General features: G+C 32.4%; 2 protein-coding genes across 3 annotated transcripts; both read left to right on the forward strand.

Moving 5' to 3' along the window:
* Positions 1-785: 785 nt before the first annotated feature.
* LOC101215589 (DNA mismatch repair protein MSH2) lies at positions 786-8,174 on the forward strand. The gene is made up of 13 exons (XM_011650454.2): positions 786-1,094; positions 1,198-1,247; positions 1,486-1,518; positions 1,982-3,055; positions 3,510-4,064; positions 4,148-4,258; positions 4,365-4,454; positions 4,570-4,641; positions 4,810-4,920; positions 5,461-5,587; positions 6,160-6,362; positions 6,930-7,082; positions 7,680-8,174. The coding sequence occupies exons 1-13, from the start codon at positions 1,046-1,048 to the stop codon at positions 7,878-7,880; spliced, it is 2,829 nt and encodes a 942-aa protein (XP_011648756.1). The 5' UTR covers positions 786-1,045; the 3' UTR covers positions 7,881-8,174.
* Positions 8,175-14,538: 6,364 nt separating this feature from the next.
* Positions 14,539-23,191, forward strand: LOC101215825. Of its 2 annotated transcripts, XM_011650459.2 has the most exons (14): positions 14,539-15,458; positions 16,218-16,308; positions 16,425-16,509; positions 16,723-16,807; positions 17,600-17,669; positions 18,574-18,643; positions 19,029-19,074; positions 19,224-19,473; positions 19,681-19,886; positions 20,042-20,116; positions 21,928-21,997; positions 22,108-22,188; positions 22,518-22,597; positions 22,708-23,191. In XM_011650459.2, the coding sequence occupies exons 1-14, from the start codon at positions 15,343-15,345 to the stop codon at positions 22,784-22,786; spliced, it is 1,404 nt and encodes a 467-aa protein (XP_011648761.1). In that variant the 5' UTR covers positions 14,539-15,342; the 3' UTR covers positions 22,787-23,191. The 2 variants fall into 2 exon arrangements, with proteins under 2 accessions (XP_011648761.1, XP_031736257.1); XM_031880397.1 differs by lacking the exons at positions 14,539-15,458; positions 16,218-16,308 and having other exon boundaries at positions 16,447-16,509; positions 16,641-16,807.
* Positions 23,192-23,827: the final 636 nt, after the last annotated feature.

The raw sequence follows: 23,827 nt of genomic DNA on the forward strand, positions 1-23,827 counted from the left end.
AGATTGTTGAACAAATTATGTTTAATTAATATTATAATTGAAGCTTATAACATTCAATCAAAAACATAAAATTTGAATTATATTACACCTCATATTCTATAACAGTCCAATACAACCAACATTGGCCAGAAATGTTTTCAAATTTTAGACTTTGAATTACAAACTTCAAAAATACCAAACACACCTTCCACAATCAACGTAGTGAAAATTGAAAACATAATTAAAATAATTTGTTGTTGTTGTTAAATTTTAGAATTTTGCTGTATTAATTATTGTGGAAAAAATGTAGAGCATTGGTGAGTGGGGGCCAGGGAGAGCCAACAAAAGTCCAAGTAGCCAACAGACTAGAGAGGGTCTGGGCCGGCAACCCTATGTTCCCATTCCCCATCATTATATTATATTAGCCCACTGTTCCCTTTTCTCCCCCCCAAAAATGACCCCTTCTATTAGCCATACCCACCCAACTCATCACTCCCATTTTCTACTTTTCTTTCTTTAGAAGATTTGAAAGATTACATTGTCACCATGTTAACGTACATTGCAAGTTCAATAGATTTTGATTGTTACGGGTAGAGTTGTAATAGATTTGTTTAGAGTTTAAATATTTTAAGATTAAGTTATAATAGTTTAAGAGTGTTTGATGAATATACTATTTTAGTTTAAATTATAACAATATGGATTTAAGATGTAATTTATTTTAGGTTGAGAGATAAATGTCAATAAAAGTATTACAAGTATTTATTATAGCTAATTGAGAATTTTTAAATCACTAATTGTGTTAGATGGGCGATTCAATTTACTTGATTGAAGAAAAAATTGAAAAGAAAAGAAAAGAAGGGAAGAGGTTGTTTGAGCCGGGAGTGTACTTCCAAACGCGCGAGTAGTCTCAGTTTCCCGCCACTACCAATCGGCACTCAACCGAATGTAAAACCCATCGCCAAGCTTTTCAGGTTCCAACTTCCAAGGGTTTTTCTCATCAAAGGAGAAAGGAAAAACAAAAGACAGAAAACGGGAAGAAAAGCCATAATCGTAAGCTTCAAAACGAATGGGTGACAACGTTGATGAGCAAACCAAGCTTCCCGAGCTCAAACTTGGTAGACTCTACAAAATCATAATTTTTCTTGTTCTGTTTCTCTATTTGCACATTGGGTTTTCCAGTTTTTTTTTTTTAATCCATTTGGTTGAAAACGATGACAGATGCTAAGCAGGCTCAAGGGTTTCTCGCATTCTTCAAAACCCTACCCCCTGTAAGTTCATTTTGCAAGTTGGTTTCGCACTATCAGGGCTGAAATTGGTGTGATTTGTTGTTGTTACTGGACTTAAGTTCCTAGCGATATGGGATAGAAGGACATTAACTAGATGCTTGATTAATCATACTAGAACAAGCTTATTCTTGTAATATTTCGGACTGTCAGAATTATTTAGAAACTCATTTAGCTCAGGCAATACAATGTAATTTATTTTAATTTCATTTTTGTGCTGCAGGACTCCAGAGCTGTTCGATTTTTTGATCGTCGGGTTAGTTATTCAATCTTCATTTGTTAACTTTGTTCGTAGGCTATCACTTGGTGTTATGTGAATGAAAGATATTCGGTCGGCTTTTCTTTATGATTGTCACCTATGTGAAGCAATTTGCGTATTATCAAACTGAAATGTCATTTCTTCGTATATGTCCGTAAGAAGCTGGAATTGGATATGTTTTCACGTACAAAACACATGCATATGTTATTTATCATATTCTATTTTTTCTGGTGGGATGAGATGAAGAGGCTCTTTCATTTTAGTTTCCAATTAATCAGTATTCTTGATTTAAAATAATACCTATGTGGAATAGATTCCGGGATTGATAGTTTTATAGAAGTAAGATTTTACACTTATTTGGCTATCTTGAGTTTCATCAGATTCTCTCATTTCTAAGGATTGTAGTCTTTTAGCACAAGAAAACAGTATCCTTTTTGTTTAAGAAATAATGATCATACAGGATTACTATACCGCCCATAGCGATAATGCAGTTTTCATTGCAAAGACCTATTACCGTACTACGACTGCTTTACGGCAACTGGGCAATGCATCTGAAGCCCTGTCTAGTGTGAGTGTCAGCAAAAATATGTTTGAATCCATTGCTCGAGATCTTCTTTTGGAAAGAACGGACCATACACTAGAGCTTTACGAGGGTAGTGGTTCGAATTGGAGATTGATCAAAAGTGGATCACCTGGCAATATTGGCAGTTTTGAAGATGTTTTGTTTGCAAATAATGAAATGCAGGATAGTCCTGCTATCGTGGCACTGTTTCCATACTTCCGAGATAATGGGTGCATTGTTGGACTAGGCTATGTTGATTTAACGAAAAGAGTGATGGGAATGGCTGAATTTATCGACGATAGTCATTTTACAAATGTGGAGTCAGCTCTGGTTGGTATTGGTTGTAAGGAATGCCTTCTGCCTCTAGAAAGTGGAAAATCTGGTGATATAAAACCTTTACATGATGTATTGACGAAGTGCGGTGTGATGCTAACTGAGAGGAAGAAGTCAGAATTTAAAATGAGAGACTTGGTGCAGGATCTTTCGAGGCTCATCAAAGGTTCTGTTGAACCTGTTCGAGATTTGGTATCTGGTTTTGAATTTGCACCTGCTGCCTTAGGAGCACTGCTGGCGTATGCAGAATTACTAGCAGACGAAAGCAATTATGGAAACTATAACATCCAGAAGTACAATCTTGATAGCTACATGAGGCTAGACTCTGCTGCCATTAGAGCATTAAACGTCCTAGAGAGCAAAACCGATGCAAACAAAAACTTCAGTTTGTTTGGTCTTATGAATAGAACCTGTACTGCTGGAATGGGTAAAAGATTGCTGCATATGTGGTTAAAACAGCCTCTGTTAGATGTCAAAGAAATTAGTTCCAGACTGGATCTTGTTCAGGCATTTGTGGAGGACACTGCTCTCTGCCAAGATTTGAGACAGCATCTCAAACGAATCTCAGATATTGAACGATTGACGCATTATCTTGAGAAGAGAAGAGCTGGATTACAGCATATTGTTAAACTTTATCAGGTATAAGTTTAAATGAGCTGCTGAAATTCGTTTTAATTGAAACGATTCTTAATGAATGGTTTGGATAATGACTAACGACATGCTAATTGAATACTGATGCACTGATATCTGTAAATGTACCCCTTTAGCTAAACTATTTACATTTTTTTCTACTTTATTATAAAGAAGTAAAATAGACAAGTAAAGACGGAGAATGTTTATACAATATTTGAAGGTTGTATACAGTTATGTAAAAGCAAAAAAAAATGATTGTCTTCTCTTCTTTTTTGACACTGGGTTTCCATATATAAATATAATATATATATCTTGGCACTGGGTAATCAAGGTTCTTGTACTATCATGAATAAATTGCTACCGGGGACTTGGTTTTCATTGCAAGATTTATGTTTTTGTGATAAGTGGTATTTTATGTCCTTATTACTATGATATTTAAACTTTCATTTTTATAATGCAGTCAAGTATAAGGCTTCCATTCATTAAAAATGCCTTGGAGAACTACGAAGGACAATTTTCCTCATTGATCAAGGAAAAGTACTTGGAATTTCTAGAGACCTGTACTGACAACGATCACCTGAACAAGTTCAATAATCTCGTGGAAACTGCTGTTGATCTTGATCAGCTTGAGAATGGAGAATATATGATTGCATCCAGTTATGATGATACTCTTTCCAAATTGAAGAATGTGCAAGAATCAATAGAGCAGCAAATACAGGACTTGCATAGGCAAGTTGCTAATGATCTTGATCTTCCAGTTGACAAGGCTTTGAAGTTAGACAAAGGTACCCAATTTGGACACGTTTTTAGAATTACTAAGAAAGAAGAACCAAAAGTAAGAAAAAAGCTCTCCACCCACTTCATTGTTCTTGAAACCCGAAAAGATGGAGTGAAGTTTACAAATACCAAACTTAAAAAGTTAGGTGACCAGTATCAGAAAATCGTCGAGGAGTACAAAAGTTGCCAGAAAGATTTGGTTCATCGAGTAATTGAAACTGCTTCATCCTTCAATGAGGTGGATTTTCTGTCTATAATGTATCTGTTGTTCATTAATCATTAGCACTTTAATTGGACTTAAAGAACTTTGTGTATTTGTAGGTATTCAGACCTTTGGCAGAGTTGCTCTCTGAATTGGATGTTTTACTTGGTTTTGCTGATTTAGCTTCTAGCTGTCCCACTCCTTATACTAGACCTGACATCACTTCATCGGTATTCCTTTTTTACCGTTGGTTATCTTAAGCCTCAATAGATAATGTATCTCAATTAAAAATTGCAATTGCTGAAAAATTAACTTGTTTGTGGCCATCTGCAACAGAATGAGGGAAATATTATATTGGAAGGAAGTAGGCATCCTTGTGTGGAGGCTCAAGACTGGGTTAATTTCATACCAAATGATTGTAAACTAGTGAGTAGCTTGTTTGGATAATCAAGAATAAGTTAATTCTAATTTCATTTGTTGTTATTATGTTTTAGATGTGAAATATCTAATTACTCTAAACTCTTCTTTCTCTCGTAAATAGGTAAGGGGTAAAAGTTGGTTCCAGATCATTACTGGGCCTAACATGGGTGGAAAATCTACATTTATCCGGCAGGTGCTATGTTGATTACATTTACACCATTATTTTATTTTAAAATATTTGAAGTATCACAGGTGCTTGATATTAGCTTGCTGTTATTGTTACCCCATGCATTCACTCTGAATAATGGAACTACTTTTTGGCGTCCATAAACCATCTGAACCAGTTCAATTGTGTTTGTAGGTAGGAGTGAACATTCTAATGGCACAAGTAGGTTGCTTTGTTCCCTGTGACAAAGCTAGCATTTCTGTTCGTGACTGCATTTTTGCTCGCGTAGGTGCAGGTGACTGTCAGGTGAGTTGTCAAAACACACTCGTTTCTTTTGTAATATCCCTTCACTAAATACTACATTTCCATCAAACATTAGATCAACGTTTCCGTAAACATATTATGGTTACTTTCCAATAAGGAGTCAAAGGAGATTGGTTCTCAGTGCATCTTTCACTTCACTGGAGAGCTTTCTTCGTGCTAGAACACTGATTAGAACTAATGCCTAGTTTCTTACATCTATCCGTATGGACAAGAGGGGGAAGAAGATTCACTGGCTTTCCTAAACTTTTCATCAATCTGTGATATGTTTTCCATATCATCAAATGATCGTTTTCCTTTTTGTTGCAATCTTATTTCTGTCTAATTCACATGTTTCATCAACTAATCAAAACTCGTTCTACATATAAAAAGAAGAAGAAGAAATTGTATCTTTACAATCAACTTTGTAATTGATGGGGAACCATTTTCAGTCTTTTTCTGTTGAAGCATTTGCTTGACAGAAAATTATATTTTACCGGTTTCCTTTGTTCCGGAACTCTAAGAATGTTTAATTTACCATTCTAGCTTCGTGGAGTTTCTACCTTTATGCAAGAGATGCTTGAAACTGCATCTATACTGAAGGGAGCTACAGAGAAATCTTTGATAATCATTGATGAATTGGGCCGTGGGACATCCACTTATGATGGATTTGGTTTGTTTCATTCTTGACTCTTTAACTTCATCCTGATATGTTTGCATTATAGAGTTCCCATTGGTTATGGCACAAGCTTCACGCGCATCCTTAATTCTTATTGCTTGTCCCCTTTTTGAAGAATATCCAAATGAGTTGTTAATGTTTATGGCTGGAAACTCTATTAAAAAGCAGACTGACCAAGTCTCCGACGTTCCTTGAACTTTTTATATATGATGCTAATGATTGTTTTTGTTCGAATTAATTAAAGCATGTTGTTGAAGAACTTAAGGAGATCAGTTTATACAATAATCTTCCTTTCACCTATTCGGCTTCACTGCTGAAAATTGTAGTACAGTTTAAATGGGACTCTTTATAGTGTGCTGATTTTCACTTAGGAACATTAATCCCTTTCTATCTTTACTTAACCTGCTGAAAATTTCAAGACATCTTGAATGATACTTTCTTATTACACGACGATCAACACCTAAAATTTTGATGCTTGGAGCACGCAAGGCACTGCCTTGTTTCCTGGTTGTAAACGAAATAGTTGGATTTTATTTAAATAACTCTGTATTGAATCTTATAATCAGGTCTAGCATGGGCCATTTGTGAACATCTTGTTGAAGTGATTAAAGCACCCACTTTGTTTGCAACCCACTTCCATGAACTTACTGCACTAGCTCATGGGAATACTGATCTTGATTCCCATGGAAAGCAAATGGCTGGTGTGGCAAATTTTCATGTCAGTGCACACATAGACTCATCAAATCACAAGTTGACAATGCTATACAAGGTAGATGTTTGCTTGGAATATCTCTTTTTCTTGTATTCTATATTCTTTTCTCTGTCTGACTCCTAAAGTAGATGGGTTGACCAAGGACATGATAAGTTCGGAATGCTTACTTTTTTACTGTTTCTTTTGGATTCTGTATTTTGGTCGAAAGATTTGTGAAAAACAGGTTAGTATAACCATGTAGTTTGAAAGACACTACAGAAGGGCATTGGGGGTGTCATTTGAATAAATTCTGTTGGATTAATATTAACCTGTACGGTATCTGTAATATGTTGATCTGGAGTCATTGGATCAATGGGAGTGAAAGTAAAGCTAGAGCCTAGAGTCCTGTTGTCGACATGTTCTTGAGCCTTTACTAGCAAAGGAGGATACCAAAGTCATTTTCTAAAACATATTCTTAGAATAGCGTGGAACTACAACTTGTGAGTTTACCTTTGGTATTTTACCTATGATTTCTTTTACCGGTCTTAGTTAAAATTGGATACTGCAAGTTCATTGTTTTGCCCCAATTACTTGGTGTTGTAAGTTCTTTTATGTTACTGAGCTTCGTTTTTCTGTCTTGTGCAGGTTGAACCTGGAGCATGTGATCAAAGCTTTGGGATTCATGTAGCAGAATTTGCAAACTTTCCTTCTAGTGTCGTGGCACTTGCCAGAGAAAAGGCTGCTGAACTGGAAGATTTCTCCATTGATACAACTGCTTCAACCACTAATGGGAAAGAGGTATACAATCTTTAGTCTTACATTTTCGAACTAAAACAATTGATTCCATCCTTATTCTTTATCTACTACAGTTCATGGGAGAATGATTCAGAAATTCAAATAAGAACAACATAGCTTACCTTCTTTGTCTATTATGTCACGTGTTTTTATTTCTTTTCAAAATTCTTGTTACACCCTGCTAAAAGGATGGATGTAGTTTTTAATTTTTACAAACCTTAAGGCTGAAAAAGACATCAACAAGCTTTGAGACCTAGACTGCTATTTCTCCAGAATTCAATTGGAATGAAGCTCCTCTCTTACCAAATAAACTGAATGCTCATATTTGATTTGTCTGCGCTGATTCTCTCTTTTTCTTTTTAAATTCAACAACATATCGAATGGAAGATTTGAAGCTCCAACTTTTTTAAGCAAGGGTAGATACTTGAATCAATTCAGCTATGCTCAAATTGGCTTACTGTTTCTTTTTTCCTTCTTTTGCTCTAATAGATGTATGAGTGCATGCACATACACGTGCATAAAGACACTCATATCATGTTTTATATGTCATTGCTCATCATTATATTACCAATTGGATTTGAATACACATTATATACACAGATACCATTAAAGAGAAAACGTGAGTTCAGTTCAGATGACATGTCCAAAGGCGTAGAACGGGCTCGCCAGTTCCTAGAGGAGTTTTCTAATCTGCCCTTGGATAAGATGGATCTGAAGGAAGCTCTACAACAAGTGAGTCAATTGCGAGATGGTTTGAAGAAGGATGCCGTGGACTCTAATTGGCTCCAACAATTCCTTTGAGGTATCATTCTTGCCTTGTGGCCTTTGTACAGCTTTTGTTAAGGCGTAAAAGGAGATGATTTTGAGTGTCTTTTCCCTCACAATTTTGGATGTACATAACCCCCCAAATACACTTGCTAGCTTCATTTTTGGGTATCTTCCCTCACAATTTTGGTTCTTTTGTGGAGAGGGGAAAGGCTAATTATGTATCAAAGCCCTGGAGAATATCGAATCTGTGGACTAGTTAAATCTTATATCAGGTGCCTGATTATCATGCTTTCATATGTTCATTGAAATAGTTTATTTGGGTGTATTTATCGTGGTGCATTTCCTCGTTTTTTTAATCACAACTGCAGAGTGGAGGGTTGTACTTTTCACCTCTAGTAATATAGTTTATGCCAATATCACTCGTCAATTACATTTTTACTATTTTGAATATTAAAATCGATCCAGTTTGGGTTTGGTATATTTCTAAATTGAACTGCTAACCCAAATTGAACCATTCAGGTAAAGTCAAATAAGGTTATGACATTTATCTATGGATTGAGCTACGTACTTTGAACTAAAATAAATATAATTGTTTCAATTGTGTTTAGCATTCTCAGTTTAAGATTTTCAATAATATGAATAGAAGAATAATAAGAATTTACACAATGATAAGTTATACATTAATTTAGAATAGAAGTAACCTGTTTTGTCAGTTAAATTATTGTTGTTTTTTCTTTAAATTTTTAACAAATAAGTACAAAATAACCACACACATCAAGTATTATCCATCCCTCGTTTTTAGGTGGATCAATTTTCTTACATTTTGAGAGAAATATCATGTTAGTTACCATTGAACTAAGTTTATTTGGAATATTTTCCTCTTTTAAACTTTATTCTTTATCCATGTTAGTTACCATTGAACTAAGTTTATTTGGAATATTTTCCTCTTTTAAACTTTATTCTTTATCCACCAAACGATTTGATTGAAAATTGATTACTAAACTTCACAGGGAATCTATCAAATCAAACATCTTTTGAATTTCAATTTCCATCAAAATCACATTCAAAGAAAGCCCTTAGTGCTTACAAAAAGCCTTATCCACCCATTGTGGAATAAATATCAGTTTCAAAAAGCCAAAAATATCACACCAATTAATTTATAGAAAAGGAATTGAACAAAACTATATCTATTCATATCTGACCCCCCCAAAAAAAAAAAATCTAATAATACTTTATTTCAATCTTTTCAAAAAGTAAAAATAGACTCGTCACCATGTAAATTAATCCAAATATCTTTATTTTTATTTTTATTGAAAAGAATCAAAATTTATTTGTTTTCATAAACATATAAACACAATCATAGAATAATATATTAACATGTCATGTCACTTAAAGAATCATATCATATTAGTTGTAAATAAAAACAAGCTAACTATTGATATTTGGTGTAAATAAAATTATGATAATGATAGAAATGATAATTTTATCATGCCAGTCCTTGTTTGAATTTATGATAAAACTCATTATCCTATATAGGATATTTATCAATACTTCCAATATAAAAAGTATACATTACATTTGTAATAATGAGAATGACGTGTATAGGACCATTTGAATATCTTAAGTACAGTTGTATTTGTATTTTTAATCTTTATGATTAGTATTAATCCATTATGATCTTAAAGTATTGGCGCTCCACGTGTCCTTTAGGTACAACCTGTCTCCATTATTTGGCTATTGGAGCCTTCTCCAATTAGCCTCAACCATTCATCACATCTCATTAAAAGCTATGCTTAGAATTGATTTTTTTAAACGTGGATTTAAAAGTGATTATGTTTAAATTTTTGGTTTCTAGATTTTGATGGGAATTAATAATAATAAAATTAATTTAAAATTAGGGTCAATTACAAAAATAGTTTTGTTTTAAATGTGTTTGATAGTAGGTTTATAATCATAAAATTTGGTGTAGTTATCTATTGAATGTTAGTCGACGAAAAATAATGTTATTAATTTATGTATAAACATATTTTATGTTAGAATAATTAAATAATTTGTATAGCTATAATTTTGTAATATTATATAGTTTATAGTCTTTTGTATTGTAAATATTAAAAAAATAGGTTTCTATATTCTGTATTTGTATTTGTATTTTAAAATTTAAAATTCATCATCTTTATGCCATAAAAACACCACAACACCACAAAGTTACTTTTGGAATTTTGCATTTTTGTCATCACAAAATCCAAAAGTAAAAATAAATAGTTTTCCAAATCAAAATTCAAATTTGTCGAATATAATATTTGAATTTCACAACATAAAGCATTATTCAAATTGAGAATCTATTTTCTTCAAATTTGCCCAATCAATTATGTTAATTACAAAGCTACAAAAAATATAAATTAATTTAAAAGAAAGAAAAACAAAATTTGGAATAATGTAACATGAAGATAGCGATGTTAACAAAGTTTATAAATTGGTGCCTACTGCCTATGGTTATTGATATAGGGGTGTAATATAAAAAAATGATATCGAACTTGTTGGCTGTTGGAGGTTTATTAAAATATATGGTTAGTTCCATTTAATGACACCCTTCGGTTGAGAGAATGTCTAACAACTATTGCCACCATTTTTTAAACCTCGTTTTAAAATAAAGTATACAACATTAAATATTGAAAATGATGGGTCTTTATTCAACTCAACTTGACTCAATTACCCCCAATTCTTCCTCCAAATTACATCTCTAATTAAAAAAAAGATCAAAAGTTTTGAATTTAATTTTTGATTTAGTCTATGTTTTTTTTATGTTAGTGAGTATTTTCTTTTTTAATTAAAAATTAATTATGAAGTGAAATTTAAGGTTATGGTTGTAACCATAGTTAAATAAAAATAAATAAATCGTCTCTATATATATATACAATTAATTGAAACTTTGGAATTGTGGGATGGTTTAGACATAGTTATCATTAGCTATTTGTTTTTAGACTTTAGCATTGGTGATTGATGGGAGTATATGGTGGTAGGGACAGAAATGCATAACCCGCAGGTAATTTTAGGAAAGAAAAATGATGATATTGGGCACTCACTTTCTATTTTTTATAATTCCACTCAACTTGGAAATTAAGCTTTCGTACTTCTACGCTTATTTCCAATAATAATAATAAATAAATAAAAATAAGAACTTTCATTTTTATTTATTTATTTATTTATTTATTTATTATTATTATTATCATTTTTTCCTTTTGTTTTTCTCATGCATGTGGGTCCCATCCTTTCTCACATCAAATATTTTCAACTTTCATCAATTCTTAATTTCAATAGTTATACTAAACATTAACTATATAGTTTCAACTAAGAAACAAAAATTCAAAATTTCATGATAAACTATATAGATTAAGTTTAAGATTTATTAAAATTTGGACATTTGTTAAAATATTTTTAAAATGTTAACGTTGATGAGAATGTTAAAATGTTGATTGAAGGTATACGATGATGGATGTTTATGAAAAAAATTATAAAAGCAACAACATTTTAATTAGTAAATTTAAATTTAGGGTTTAGGGTTTATGTTATATTCATGATATGTTGTTGAACTTCTTTATCATACGGTGAAATTGTTTATTTCTTTGTTAAACTTATATATGTGAAGTGGAGCTAACACCACGTGGATGGAATATCTCTTACACGTATTAGCTTTATATATCAAGACTAGGCTTAGGATAAACATGTCAAAGGTCAAGCCTAATTAATTAACACTCACATAGAAACTCAATGTAGATGAGATTCGTAATTTGAGCGATAAGAAAAATGATATATTTTAGTCAAAACAATGCATAACCAAAACGAACATCTATCAAACCAATGTGAACAAACATTTTTAAATGTATATAAATACAATTAAGCATAACAAAATGAATAAAAATATTTATAGATATAATGAAATTTATTTTGATATGTATTTTTTGTGTTGCAATAGACGATTTAGATTTATTTTAGAGTAGATTATAATATTTTACTATAATTACAAATATTTCTAACAATTTTGTAGGCTTGAATTTAGAGAAAAAAGTATTTACAATAACATTGACTTGGTTTATATAAATTGATAATTTGACTTTTAGTCTAATTATAAATTGGGTTAGTTTGAAATTTTGTTTTCTTAATAACAATGAATACAAATTAGAAATGGTTGGATAACTTATTTATAAAGGAAAGGATTAGTTTATTCAACATATTTATACCTTTTGGAATCTTTTGAAATATAAATTTCATTAATTCTGAATTACTCTATAAATCCATCTCTTAAATGAATTGATATATATATATATAAAGTTTAGTTGGATAGTTTATTTTATTTTAGTTTTATTTGCCAATCCTATATAAAAATTATATATAAGATGCCAATATTATAATTTTCAATATTAATAGTCACCCTCTCCACATTTTAATGTAAATGGTTTGATTTCTTTTAAACAAATTAATTTAGTGGTTTTTTCTTAATAATCGTATTAATTTTTCCTAATATTGTATGCTCGAATATATATATATATAATAATAATAATACTAAATAACTTAAATCCAATATTTCTTTTATAACTTTAAGTGACACGTATCTTGAGCATAAACAAGAAAAAAAACGAGAAAGAGAGTTGGGTTCATTGTTGACTATATAAAATATGACTTGTCTTGAAGAACTACTCTATTCATGAGATAATTAAATTGCGTTGTCTACACCTAATAATTAGGTAGGTCATTCGATTATTTATTGGCGATATCGTAATTTACGTAATTATGTCATGTATTATTAAGATTAGTATTATAATTGTACGTAATAAGTGCGTGAGAGGAGTTATGACAGTAGATTGGGAATTAAATCCATATAACAACCCTAATTTTTTTTCTAATCTAAAATATCTCGATGAGCAAATTCAAATTTAATTAGAAGCACCATTGTTTTATGATGACATAATACATCCATATATATATATATATTCAATGGATCAATAATGATAGACAGAAGACTTCTTATGATTATACAAACCAAAATTTGAACAAAAACAATTATAGGAAGAAAGATTCTTTAGACATAATTTGCAAGCCACTCCTAAATTATATATATATTTGGAGCCAACTCTTGAAGCAAACTACTGACTTATTATTCCTCTAATTTTTAAATTCAAAATTTTGTTTCATTGTTTAAAATAAAACTAGATCAAAACAATATACTTTAACAATTTATGAATAAAATAAATCTATTTTAAAAGACGTGAGAATGAAGACAACAGACAACGTGTTTTGAAGACACGTGCCTTCATGAACGTAGCCCATTTATTCTTTCAAATTATAAGATTAAAAATGTAATTTTTATAGTAACCTTAGGTACGTTAGATATCGATATTAAGAGTTAATCAATATTTTTTTAAAAATAAATCTATCAAGTATCTTTAACCTATCATATAAATTTAAGAATGTAATTACTAGTAATAGTAAAATTTATAACTTGTTAAAACACTAAACATAACTTATTAAAGTCAAAGATACACGAGTAATTTCCTTGTACTTGCTATCGATTTTTAGGTCAAAGTTTTAATTTTTCTATCCAAATATCGTTAAGAAAATACACCGTTATTCGTGGATAGGGACGACAATTCCACAATTAGAAATACAAATATATACCAACATTATCCAAAATATCTCATATAGGGATTGGGATCTTTTTGTATATGTATATGACAAAAATCTTTTCCCCTCTAAGCTAACATTGTTGATGTAGAGCTTTAATTTAAGAATTTAAAAATATATATATCCATTGATGTCAAATATATTATTTCTTTATATAGAAAGAAATTAAACAAAAAGGAAAAAAAAAGAGGAAACATGAATTAGGATATTTGTAAAGAAAAGAAAAGTGAGAGCCACCTTTGCCCCTCCTTTAGTGGCTCCAATATATGTGATTTTTATGTACATTCTCATATGGTTTTGTCTCCACACATTTGGCTAAAGAAAGAAAAATATTGTATGAAATTTTTTTTAGAAATAGTATATTTTACCAAATATTTTAATTTATTTTACTATTTTTAACCTTCACTTTTATCCCAAAATCTTTATAATTAGTTTTTAACCGTTTATTTACTAAACTTCTAGTTATATAACAATTTAATATTTAGTATGTGAAAATTTAAGAGAGGTTTTCTTAATAAGTAGACTATTGAGAGGTTGATAGTTTTATAAAATACAATGTATACGTCGAATTTTGTTAATGTTCGGGTTAAATTGTTATATGTTTGAAAATACAAGAATTAAATTGTCACGTTCAAGAGTTTAGAGACTAAAATGATACCGAATTAAAAATACTCGGACTAAGTCATTATAAGCTAAAATTTATGAACTAAATTGTTACTTTTTCCGACTTTTATGGACGAAAACTGCTATTATTATTATTTTTTTTTTTTGAAAAAGGACATTAACGTTTAGTACTTGAAAGGTTAGAAATTATTATTGTTTGAGATGGAGCTGGAGGTACTATTCCAAATGAAACTGCCAAAAGTCTCGTGACTCCAAATTAGTGCACAAAGTAACCAAAAGAAAAGAATATAAAACCGCAACCCCTAATTCACTCACTTGTAAAGAAATGATAATCCTTTGCATATCTCAAAATTTCATATGGTAGATTACATTTTGATATTGTCTTGAAAAATATTCAAATTTTGGTAAGAATTGAGAATAAGAGTTGTAAATGATTTGAATATGCAGAAAAGCTTAAGCTTTCAAGGCAGAGGAATTGTTTAGATTTCGAGTCTTCTTCTGTTCAGATTGATTGTCGTATTCAAAAATTCACCATACATACGTGGAGTAAGGCACCAAAAATGGTGGTTGAGAAACGCGGGTGAGATTAGAAAATCCTCCCACCCCTCCTCAGGCGCCCCAATAACTCTCTCACTACGAGCGCCCATCGCTTTACCATTTGCCTCCATCCATCCAATTCCACTTGGTTGGATATTTCAAACTTGGGCTCTGCTTTGTGTTTTGCCGTCAAGCTAAAGCATTTACACTCGCCAGAAGAGAACATACAGCTTCCATTATAATATTTGGGTTTCTGTAACAAACACAGAAAAGACTAAAAAAAGAGAAAGAGGGCTTGTTTCCTTTTCCTTTGTCGACGGTGGAAACAAACCCATAATCTTCCTTTTTTCTCTTTTTCGTTTTCCTTCTTTCTTTTGTTTAATTCATTCCCTTTTCTTACTTTACACCAACTAATTGCTCATTGGGGGGGTTGAAACAGAGCTTCCGGTCCTTTTTCTTCTTATTCTTCGTCTTCATTGTTTCCGATTACACCCAGTTTTTTATTGTTTTGATTTTCCTTCTTTTTCCTTTCCGGGGTTGTTTTTTTCGATGGTTTGCATGATGGGTTTTTGGGTTTTTGGGTTTTGAAGAACGTTTCTGTTGAAGAGGGGTGGTGGGATTTTGAGGTAAAGGAAATTGGGGTGGAGGAGGAGGAATGACTTGGAGAAGAGTGTTGAAGTCCGTGCAGGCACTTTTGGCCCACGGTTCACTCTTCTGTTTCACGCTCTTGCTCGTTCTCAAGCTCGATCATTTCGTCTCCCACAGTTGGTGGTACTTTATTTACTTATTTTGTTTTCTTTCCTTTTCTTCGATCTCTCTGATGATTATATTTTGTTTTTTTCCTGGGTCTTTATATTTTTCAGGTTTCATTGCGGTTCACTTGATTTTGGTTTTTATTTTCTCCCCCTTTCCATTCCCTCAATTTTAGATTAAAATACCGTGAAGTTGGGGGGGGGGGGGGGGGGGGGGGGGGGGGGGGGTTCAGGTTGATGGGTTGTTTATCTACAACGTTGGTTGTTTTCATTAGGAAGATGAATTGCTAATCGAATATTTGGTTTTTAGAGACTGAGGTGATCGTGAACTCGGCCGAAAGAATTTTGAAAATTTGTGGAGATAGTTTGACTGAAATTGAGTCCAGAATGTAGTACCATGTCTTGTGATTGTTTTGAAACGGCTCCTCATTCTCATCCGAGAGTTCAGTCTTGGGTTTGTACTGTTTCTTTCTTCACTTGAAATAGAAAGAGAGAAAGAAAGAAAGGAGGTTAATTGAGGCTCCATCCCTTCCGCTGCATAGCTTTACAAGCGGAGGCTACAAGCCACATACAGGCCCTTTGTCCCATTCCCATTTAACCTGTTCGCATGATTTCTTTAGTGTAGTTTTTCTTCGACGTCTTGGTAGTGGCTGTAGGCTGCAATTCTTTCGTTCTAAAATGGATACGTTTAAATGTTATTGACTGTTGAGTAGTAGTTTTATGAGAAACCAGATTTCCCACTTTCTTTCCTTTGAACTTTTACAGTTTTGATATACAGGGTTGTATTTTTTCCACTTTGGGTGTTTCATGTGGTTGTTGCTCGAGGAAGGTTCTCATTACCTGCCCCATCTCTTCCTCATAATCGCCATGTAAGTTACTAATGGTAAATAAATTTTTGTAAAGATTGGCTCTATTTTGTGTTTTTTGTTTTGTTTTCTTTTATACGACATAATTTGTAAATCTGCAATGTATTTCTGTTGAACAGTGGGCACCCTGCCATGCTGTTGTTGCGACACCTTTGCTTATAGCATTTGAATTACTTCTTTGTGTATACCTCGAGAGCTTATCTGGTATGCCATTATTATGGATGTGTTTTCATGTGTGGTTATGTAATTTTTTGTTTTCTTTATGCTGTTGGTTTGAATTATGGCTCCTTCAAATGATTTGTAATTGTTTAAGAATGTTGATGCCTTATTTCCAGTGCAACACTTGTTGTTCCCGAATTTTCAGTATTCAATGGGCATTGTTCTGTATGTTTATTGAGGCAATACCATTTCTGGCAGTTTATGGTTTCACTGCTGTGAACTTGAAGATTGTCTTTCTACCGTTGCTGGCATTTGAAATCATTATTTTAATCGATAATTTCAGGTACTTGCTCATCATAGTTTTCACTGCATTAAATGTTGCATATATTGAGATATTTTGTATTGTTACTGTGTATCTTTTGTTGTCTGATGCTGCAGTCTTTTATTGATTCTCTTTGTGGTTTGAATCCTTCTTGACCTTTGTACATGTTAGAATTATGATTACCTGATCCGAACTTTCTTGTGTGGATTTGACTTTTAACTCATTAACTCTTTCTCCCCATATGTCCGAATTGAATGATTGGCATGTCTGCTATTGTGCTGGATCACATTTGAACCTTACCAAACTAATGTTGATACTTGCTTGGGACCATTTTGACAAAATTCACTTCAAGGTTTCTGAATTTGAACCGATTATTTTAATTAACAGTCTCTTTTTATAGAATACTGAATTTATCAGTTATCTTGTAAATTCTTACATTCTTCTCAGTGGAGAGCTTGGTTTCTTACCAAACATAAATATAATAGTTGTGTTTACAACCCATAACTTCGACTTCCTTCTCAGTGTTGCATTCTGTTTTTGATCTGACAATGTTCTTTTCTAAATTTTGAAGCTCTTTTCTTACCAAGATACTCTGAGTTTCTCAGAAGTATTATTAGATTGGATAGTTGCCTGGTTGATCAAGTTGGTTCACACAAGAAAAAAAGGTTTTATGCATGAATTGTATGCAATTGGCATTTGAAAAAATCCTTCTCAAGAAGCTTTTCCACTTTTCCAATTTGCTTTTAAGAAGTGTGTTTGGATATCAACCAAGTTTTTGTACGCTGATCTGATTTGCCTTTCCGATCTCTTAAGAATGTGTAGGTCACTGATGCCTGGTGATGATGAAAGCATGAGTGATGAAGCAATATGGGAGACACTGCCTGTAAGTCTTATTAAATTTTATATCAGTAAACTATTCTGTGTGACCATTCCTTTTCTTAAATTAATGTTTTGAGGATGCCAAAATGCCTGACCTATTGAAGTTTTTTTAGTTATATGATCCCTCGAAAAAACCCAGCTTTCGTACGTTTCTGAGCGGAGAGCAACAATCTTCTGGCTGCTAGTATTTGATGTCTCGTAGTGTTTATGATATAAAATCGATCTCTCAAACTCGTTATTTTATGGTTTGTTTCAACATTAATTTTTTTTATTAATATTATGATGATTTGCTATAATTTGACCGTGTGAAGAGGGAAATCAGTTAGCTGGCTCTAGTTTTGGAGAGAGAAAACAGTAAAGTGGCTCTAGTTTTGGATAGAGAAAAGAGTAAACTGGCTCTAGTTTTGATAGAGGACATAGATGAGCCTGAGTCTGGATTGGCAATTATTAATGCTAACTTATGAGATAAAAACAACGTCAATAAGAGAAAAAAAATGAAGTGTTGGATTATTTGCTAACCAGTTTTTTTAGTAATACCATTGATTGAGTTGGTCCTTAGGATACTTGATCAACTATTGGGTGGTTTGAAAACATCTTGTTGTCACCTTCACAACATGACAGAGATTTTCTTACTGGGTTTCTAGTATTATTCACCAAATTTCTTATTGAACATAGAGAAAGGTTTACAATTCTCACTTTTAGATGGGTTTTGCCTATTTTCTAAATAAGCAAGTTTTTGAGAACAAAGAAATGACAATGATGAACCAGATGTGGAGTATCGACTTCTCTCTTGCAAATACCAATTGAATATAATTGTCCATCTGAGTGATCTTTAAAAAAAAAATAATTTGCTGTGTCCGATTAGTTTCTTGTTCGATAAAAGCTGATTATCTTCTCAATTTATGCAGCATTTTTGGGTTGCCATTTCAATGGTCTTCTTTGTTGCTGCTACAGTATTTACTCTACTGAAGCTTTCTGGTAATTTTTAATTTCCCACATTTAGATTGCATGGTCTTTTTATTTTGATTTTAAATAATATGGAGCTGTGTGGATGGTTATGTTTATTGCCTTTTTATTGTTTAGAAATAGTGGATGGTTATGTACATTGGATTGTTGACAGCATGCATACGTTTAATTGCTAGTATTCAAGTTTGTAAGATCATCATTTTTGTTCTGACCATATGTCTAAGACTCTACATGTTGTGGACAACAAAAAATTCATCTTCTTAAGGATTAACATTATTGTGGCTAGTAGGAAAATATGAGTGCTAGATCGTTGTTTTTTAATTATGTATGCATATGACTGAATACTGAAAGGATTGACCTTATCTTATCAATGTTTTGATCATGTTAACCTTTGTAGGGAACGTTGGTGCCCTTGGCTGGTGGGACTTGTTTATAAATTTTGGGTAACATTCACCCACCTTCTTGTGTTAGAATGTCCTGTTTATACATGCTTACATCTACCATTTTTTAATCAATATTGTGAGGATGCTTAACTTGTTTTCCATCCCAGTTAATTTGATATATTTTTTTTCCTTGAATACTCTGGTTGCAGCATTGCTGAGTGCTTTGCATTTCTTGTATGTACAAAGTGGTCTAATCCAGCAATTCATAGAAATATTCAAACAAGAGAACGTTGTTCATCATCATCAGTAGTTAGATATCTAGATTGGAACAGTGGTCTAATAGTTTATCCAGAGCAGGATCAGCATCAGGACAGAATTTGTGGCCTTCAAGACATTGGAGGACATATTATGAAAATTCCCATAATTATTTTTCAAATTCTACTATGCATGTATTTAGAGGTATGTTGCATGTTTAATTCAGATCTTTTATGCACGTTCATTTTCAACTTCCTTTTGTTCAGATCTTGATTGTACAATTAGCATTAGATTTATGACCTAAATACTCATGAAATTTGCATGTTTTGGAATATCTTTTCAACCAGGGGAAGTACGAGCATCTGTCAATAATATGTTCTGATATTTAATCTACTCGTATCCACATTTCAGGGAACGCCTGCAGCTGCTAAAAATATGCCACTTCCCATCCTTTTCTCGCCTCTTTTTATGTTGCAAGGTGCTGCTGTTATTTATGCTACATCTAGATTGTTAGAGAAAGCAGTACTTCTCTTAAGAGGCGGATCTGGCACAGCATTGTATTTCAGTTTTTCAATTAGGGCTCATGCCTGTTTGGAGTTCTTTCATCATGGTTCAAGGTGATATCCTTATTAGAGTTCTATCGTTTCTTCTTCCTTCACTTCTTCTGAGGTTTTAGCACTTTAACGAAGATAATGTTATTAAGTTTATATTGTGTACTTGAAGCTTGCAATATGCTCATGAAATATGAACTTACTTGATATGACAAAGACAGGCTATTGGGGTGGTGGTCAATTGATGAAAGCAGTCGAGAGGAGCAGGCACGATTGTACCACGAGGGTGCCTCTGGGTCAGTATTTTTTTCCCTTGAAATTGTTTTGTGAGAACACTACTACATGGATACACTACAAACCTGAACGCATATAATAACAATAATAAGAAAACTTGTGTGACTGATTGGTTGGCATGCATGCACATTTTCTATTGCTACTTTGGTGCCTTATTGCTTTCGCTTGTATGTGATTATTTATTAAGAGAAGTTTATGGTTTTCTGTAAAAGTCGTCTGAAGTCAAGATACTTAACCATCTTACTGGAGCCAGTTTCATTATGCTTTTGGAGTTTTCCCCCAATGGATTTTAGGAAACCTAGAATTCTATGAATGAAGAAAATGCTTGTCTTTGTGCGCAAGCAGCACTCTACTAAATTATTACAGACCATTTAAGTTTCCAATTATTAATATAATTAGATTATTATTAGGAGATATAATTCTAGAGATATTATTTGATATTATTTCCTTAAGTGTATTTCTCTATGGTTATATATAGGCTTGTATCTCTACTAAATAATAAATGAAATATAGATTTATTCCATAAAATCAACACCAATCACTATATTTTTGGTAACCTCAAGTTTTCCAATCTATTCTACCAGATTTAAGTTCAGATCCGGGTGGTATATAGACTAGGCTGGTCCATCCATTTATGATTATTGACAAATCATACTAGATGCTAAACTCTATTCCAATTGGGTGTATGGGCCAGTATGGAATGGAAATATGTTAGAAAGAGCATGCCATTCTTTTCTTCCCTTAATATTTGTGATCTTCAAGGGTTTTTTACCATCCGGCTGAGATTAATTTAATCCAGAATTTTTCCAAAAATAAAAAATCAGAATTCCTTGAAAATTAGCTTTCAAAATCTTGTTGTTTTTGGGAGGAAAACTATTCTAAAAATAATCGGAGGATATAACCCTATTTTAAAAAATAGGAAACAAAAATTGAAGTCATTATCAGTGGGACTTTTGTTGAACAAAATTGTAATTCCGATGAAGCTATCCATTTTCTTATCTTTCATATCATCAGTACGTTGTATTTGCATTTCATTCCCACAGCTAAAGTTTGAGATTTTGCTTCTCTATGCCACACATACGTCAAATCTGTCGGCAGTCTAGATCACCTTTTTTTGTTCCTTAAGCTACTATATGTGGATTTCAGTATTTTGTATTGCTCGTCTTTTGCTTTCAAACTTCTATCAATGCAATTTCTTCCCTTGTTAAGACTTTGGGAGGAACTTCTTTCATTTCTTTTGTTTCTAGATGGCCATTCATTGAAGCTTCAAAGAGTTCATACTTCTAAATTTTACCTTCCTTTGGTTCTAACAAATTTCCAAATCTTAGGGGTAAATTATGGGAAAAATAATAAAATCACAGGTATTTATAGATTTTTTTTCAACAGTCAAACCAAGTAAGAACTGTGTTTGTTCTGATTGCATTAATTTTTACTTGTCTATGTTAAGCTTATACGTATATTTTCATTTTGTCCTTTGACATTGGACCACAATCATTCTTCTTATGGAGTTCTCCAGAAGGATATTTGGAGTTTAGCTTTATCATATAAATGGTTCCAGAAGTCTGAATCAAATCAAGACAGCTCTTGAACATAAAACATAAACTAACAAACAAAAATGTTATGCAATGGGCTTTGATTATTCAAATTACATTTAGTTCAGTACATCGGAACATTGTTTTGATGAAGTGAAAATTCTAATGATCCTCTAGATCAGTGGTTAATAGAAAAAATGCATTTAAAAAATATTTTCTTTTAGAATGTCAAAAAGCAAGGAAGAAGCTCATTGGTATCTTGGCTATGATGAACAATGCAGGTACAATACTTTTAGCGGATATCCTCCCGAGGTTGTGAAGAAGATGCCCAAGAAAGATCTTGCAGAGGAGGTGATATGTAGTTAGCGTTATGTCAATATATATGATGAGTTGTCGCATTGACCTTGTCGATGCTGCTACTAGTTTTATTTGGCCTGTGTTTGATGTTCTAAGCCATACAGGTGTGGCGCCTTCAAGCTGCTCTTGGAGAGCAGACAGAAATCACCAAATACAGTCAGCAGGAATATGAAAGACTTCAAAATGTAAATTCTCCTTATTTTCTTTACAGATATAAACAATCCTGGATAAATCCCTGAATCAGTTAAACCATAGGTCTGACATGTTTCTACCAAATTTGCTATGCTTGCTTGATCTGATACTATTTGATTTTAGTATGGTTGTTTTTCCATCTGTCTAAACTTTTGCTTTTTGGTTATAGATGTTCTTTATTGGCTTCATTTATCTTGTTTTTTTTTTTTATGGTAATATGATGTGGTCTTGGCTATAATGGTCAGAATTTCATTGTCAATGGTTAATTCTTGTGGTCTCGTTCTATCATTATGCTGATTGGTACACCTGGGGCTTTGAACAGGAAAAGGTGTTATGTCGGGTTTGTTTTGAGGGAGAAATTAGCGTGGTTCTTCTTCCGTGTAGGCATCGCGTACTATGCAGGTATGAAATACCTCACCTTATTATACTATTCAACTAGTGATTTGATGAAATTAAGAAGCATATAATTACCCTCTTCCAGCTTTCACCAACACTTGCGAATATTATTGCAGTTCCTGCTCTGAGAAGTGTAAAAAGTGCCCGATATGTCGCGTTGTTATCGAAGAACGCTTGCCGGTATATGATGTATAGATCTTTAACCAATCTAAAGGAAGAACCAAGTGCATATTGATGGTGGGGAATTGACAAGAGTTTCGGTTATATTGAAGGATTGGAAGTGTTGGTGGTTGGTTCATTATAAATACTGATTCAAGAAAAGATACTTTGGTATAGAAAATGCAGTTGCAATACTGAACTCTAAGCCTTGCTTGAACTCTTCTCATTTTTTAAATGTAAAGAAGTGGGTCTCTGTGAGGGTAATTAACAATGACAGTAGAATACAAGTCAGTTGATCTTGTTATTGTATAATTCAGGTTTTCTTTTTCACACAATTCTCTGTATAGAACAACTTTTTTACCTCCAATTATAATCCAAGTTTCTTGCTCACCCTCCCTGGGTAAATATAGGGCAAACAGCAAATGCTGAAAGTTCTTTTGATATTGGTGACTAAATCTAATTGTTGTTGAAATGATTAATTGCTGTCCATGAATGTTTGCCAAAATGAGATTGATTAACAATGACTTATTACGAACGGTTTAAGGTATCATTGTTTATCAATATCTATTGTTCATATTGGTCAACTTCTTAAAAATGAACTTTTATTCATGGTTAAAATAGTTGTCTAGACACTGGTGAGACATGGTTGAAATAGTTGTCTAGACACTGGTGAGACTATTAACATTGGGTGTTGATCTTTGTCTAGACACTGGTGAGACTATTAACATTGGGTGTTGATCTTATTGGTATGAAAATAGTATCAATTATCTTTTCTAGTTTGATTTACTAATAGTAAAGGGTTTAAGGAATGTTATTATTTTATAAAAACTACAACATCGAACGTTCCAGCATTAAATTTCGACTGTATTAATCCTTTTTTAAACAAGACTTTAATAAATTTTTATAAGTTCATAACCTAAGTTATGTAGTAAATTAGAATTTATTTACTAGGGCACTATGTGAATTTCAACAATCATTATATTGTATTGTTATTTTCTGTTAAATAAAAGTATTAAATATTCAATAATAATTATTCATTTAAGTTACATAAGTTTGATGTTTGATATGGAATTGCCT

The sequence above is a fragment of the Cucumis sativus genome, chromosome 1 (genome assembly GCF_000004075.3).
Source record: "Cucumis sativus cultivar 9930 chromosome 1, Cucumber_9930_V3, whole genome shotgun sequence".
NCBI classification, from domain to species: domain Eukaryota; kingdom Viridiplantae; phylum Streptophyta; class Magnoliopsida; order Cucurbitales; family Cucurbitaceae; genus Cucumis; species Cucumis sativus.